Source organism: Mus caroli, chromosome 9, assembly GCF_900094665.2.
Source record: "Mus caroli chromosome 9, CAROLI_EIJ_v1.1, whole genome shotgun sequence".
NCBI lineage: Eukaryota > Metazoa > Chordata > Mammalia > Rodentia > Muridae > Mus > Mus caroli.
Genome location: NC_034578.1, coordinates 28,308,593 through 28,311,404, shown reverse-complemented (window position 1 = coordinate 28,311,404; position 2,812 = coordinate 28,308,593). Strand labels below are relative to the sequence as shown.

The 2,812-nt window shown below is 56.9% G+C and overlaps 1 protein-coding gene across 2 annotated transcripts in view; it reads left to right on the top strand.

Annotated features, from left to right (window-relative positions):
* Fli1 (Fli-1 proto-oncogene, ETS transcription factor) overlaps positions 1 to 2,812 on the top strand; it is a 121,587-nt gene that overhangs the window by 749 nt on the left and 118,026 nt on the right. The window contains exon 1 of one of the 2 annotated variants that reach the window (XM_021172154.2): positions 615 to 933. The exons of the other annotated variant lie outside the window; for it this stretch is intronic. Coding sequence (XP_021027813.1) covers positions 916 to 933 — 18 coding nt within the window. The 5' untranslated portion in view covers positions 615 to 915. Of the gene's footprint in view, positions 1 to 614; positions 934 to 2,812 lie in introns of those variants that run through there. 2 annotated transcript variants of the gene reach the window in all.

Below are 2,812 nucleotides of genomic sequence, written 5' to 3'. Positions count from 1 at the left end.
TCTTTCTTTCTTTCTTTCTTTCTTCCTTCCTTCCTTCCTTCCTTCCTTCCTTCCTTCCTTCCTTCCTTCCTTCCTTCCTTCCTTCCTTTCTCCCTTTTTAAAAATAGTAGGTTTGCCTTGATCTGAATCCGAATCTCCCCTGGCGGTCAGCATAGCCAGGTTATCCCCTGTTCTAGCAAACTCTCCCGCCGTCTTCCTCCCATCCCCAAAAAAAGTTTGACTCCGGCTGGAAAAAGCATTAATGAATGTATCTGTGGGAAGAAACGGAAAGTGAATGAGTCAGGAGGGCCACCTTCGGCCAAAGGCCCAAGGGAAAGGAAAGAGGCCAGAGGCGTTTGGCTTTGGATTTGGGGGGAAGGTGATGGGGGAGTTGCAGACTTCAGGAATCAGGGAGCGGATACTGGGCGTGGACCCCGTCATTGTTCCTGGCCAGCTCTTATCTCCCAGGAGCAAGTATCCTGTGTGCGCAGTGCATGAATGTATCTGGGCATCCCGCGTATATTTATATAGCGAGTGATGCGAAAAGCAGGGCGAGGAGAGGAAGAGGGGGTGTGGGGGAGGGAAGACAAGAGAGAGCAGAGAGAGGAGAGGGCGAGATGAGAGAGAGAGAGAGAGAGAGAGAGAGAGAGAGAGAGAGAGAGAGAGAGAGATAGGACTTCCTCCCCGATCGCAAAGTGAAGTCACTTCCCAAAATTAGCTGAAAAAAAGTTTCATCCGGTTAACTGTCTCTTTTTCGATCCGCTACAACAACAAACGTGCACAGGGGAGCGAGGGCAGGGCGCTCGCAGGGGGCACTCAGAGAGGGCCCAGGGCGCCAAAGAGGCCGCGCCGGGCTAATCTGAAGGGGCTACGAGGTCAGGCTGTAACCGGGTCAATGTGTGGAATATTGGGGGGCTCGGCTGCAGACTTGGCCAAATGGACGGGACTATTAAGGTAAGCGGCGGGGCAGTGGGATCAGGGAGAGGGCCGACCGGGACGGCGGGAGGGCTGGGCGCCGGGGTCCCGGAAGACGTGGCCGCTCTCCCTTCCTTCCGCGCCCCGGCTTCGCGCCGTCTCCTCCGGGTGGCGAGTCCCCCATTCCGAGGAGGCCGGCCAGCCTTCCCGCCCAGGGCGATCTACCCCTCACTCCTTGCGCCACAGAGGGATCCCGCAGTCTCCCACTGCGCCGCCCGAAGGGGCTGTGAAACCCGGCAGCTGAAACCTGGGGACCCGGGGCGCGGAGCAGAGTCTCCGGCGGGAGATCGCCGGGTCGGTTCCCACCCGGCACCCAGACGACCTGGCCCCGGCGCCAGGCACTAGTCTGGAGGCCAGCTTCCTCAAGCTAGAGGCCGAGATCTGCGGGGGCAGGAGCAGCGTTCGCCTCTGGCTGGGGTCCCCCGACCCCCCGAGCGAGTTGGAGGAGTAGTTACGGGAGGGCAAGGAGTGCAAGGGAGGGTGTCTGAGGATCCGGCTGAGCCGGCGGGTCCAGATGGAAGCCCCTGTTTACATGTCAGCCAGACCGGTTTCTCTTCCCCCCTTCTCACTGCTGCTGCCCGGCATTTGCGGACGCTGGCTGCCCGGAGCTAACGGGCCCGCCTCGCTGTTCCTCGGGTTAGGAATCTCCTTGCTCTCCGACTTCTCTGTGCCTCAGATCCCGCACACTGTGCGTGCGCCTGCTTTAGAGCAAGGGATCCAGGAGCTGTCCTCTCAGTAAGAATTAAACTCCTTCGACAGCCGTCCCCCTGCGGTGGCTGGTTCTGAGTCTATGGCCTGGGGCTTGCCGATTGCACCCCCACCCCCACCCGCCACCCGCGCCGGCCCAGCTTGGGTCTAGGTTGCAAAGTGCAGCCCAGCAGACCTGTGAGTCTGGGTTCCCTGTCACGCTTCAGAAAGGCCAAGTGCTCCCTCCGAAAGGGGGAAGTAGGGCCAGGAGCAGAGACGAGGGACACCCCCTAACGTGACTAGCCTAAGAGGATTTAGGAGAATGAATGAGAGCAGACGTTAGCTTCAAGGCTGCATATCAAGCAGGAATTGCTCTGGAAAAACTATCAGGCTGGTGAGGTGGGGACTGGCAGAGCCGCCATTCTCCAGAACCCAGAGGAATCCACTTCCTTCTCATGGCTTGATGAAGAGGAGGTGAAGGTGTTGTTGGCTTTAGAGAATTCAACAGATTTTTATCTTCTGGGTGGGGTCAGAGTGTTTTTATTTTCTAAGAGTCTCTCTCTCTCTCTCTCTCTCTCTCTCTCTCCCTCCCTCCTTCTCTCTCCCTCCCTCCTTCTCTGAAACATGCTGACTTAGGTAAAAGGCACCAACTGAAGGAACTCAAAGACAGATGAGATAGCCGATTGTAATGGGGTTTTAACACAACCACCTAGCCACAGGTTTTTCAAACCTGACTTGAGAGTGTTTCTGAGGGGTGTGCTCTAGAGACCTGACAGTGGAGGGAGGTCACTGGGCCCTGCTTCTCTGCTTTCCTGTTGGTATGTTCCTGCAAGTGCCTACATTGACCCAGGTTCAGTAACCAGATGGTCCTTCGAAAATCTTCACACCCCCATTCAGAACACTTTCTACTCATCCCCCCCAAACTCCCCGAGGTCCAGAAGGGTGGTAATGTGGCTCCAGAGGCTTAATGTGGACACTCTGAGAAGAAGTGAAGCAATATCTGCAGAGTGTTCAGACCTCTAAGCACAGGCCCTGAGCCCTGGAGGAAGCTGTGGTCTGTGTACCCAGGATGTGTTAACCCCACATTGTGCACAATGGGATGGGCATGACAGGCCTCAAGGGCAACCTTAGACCAGGAGGCTGCCACTCCATACCAAAGATGGGGGTCAGG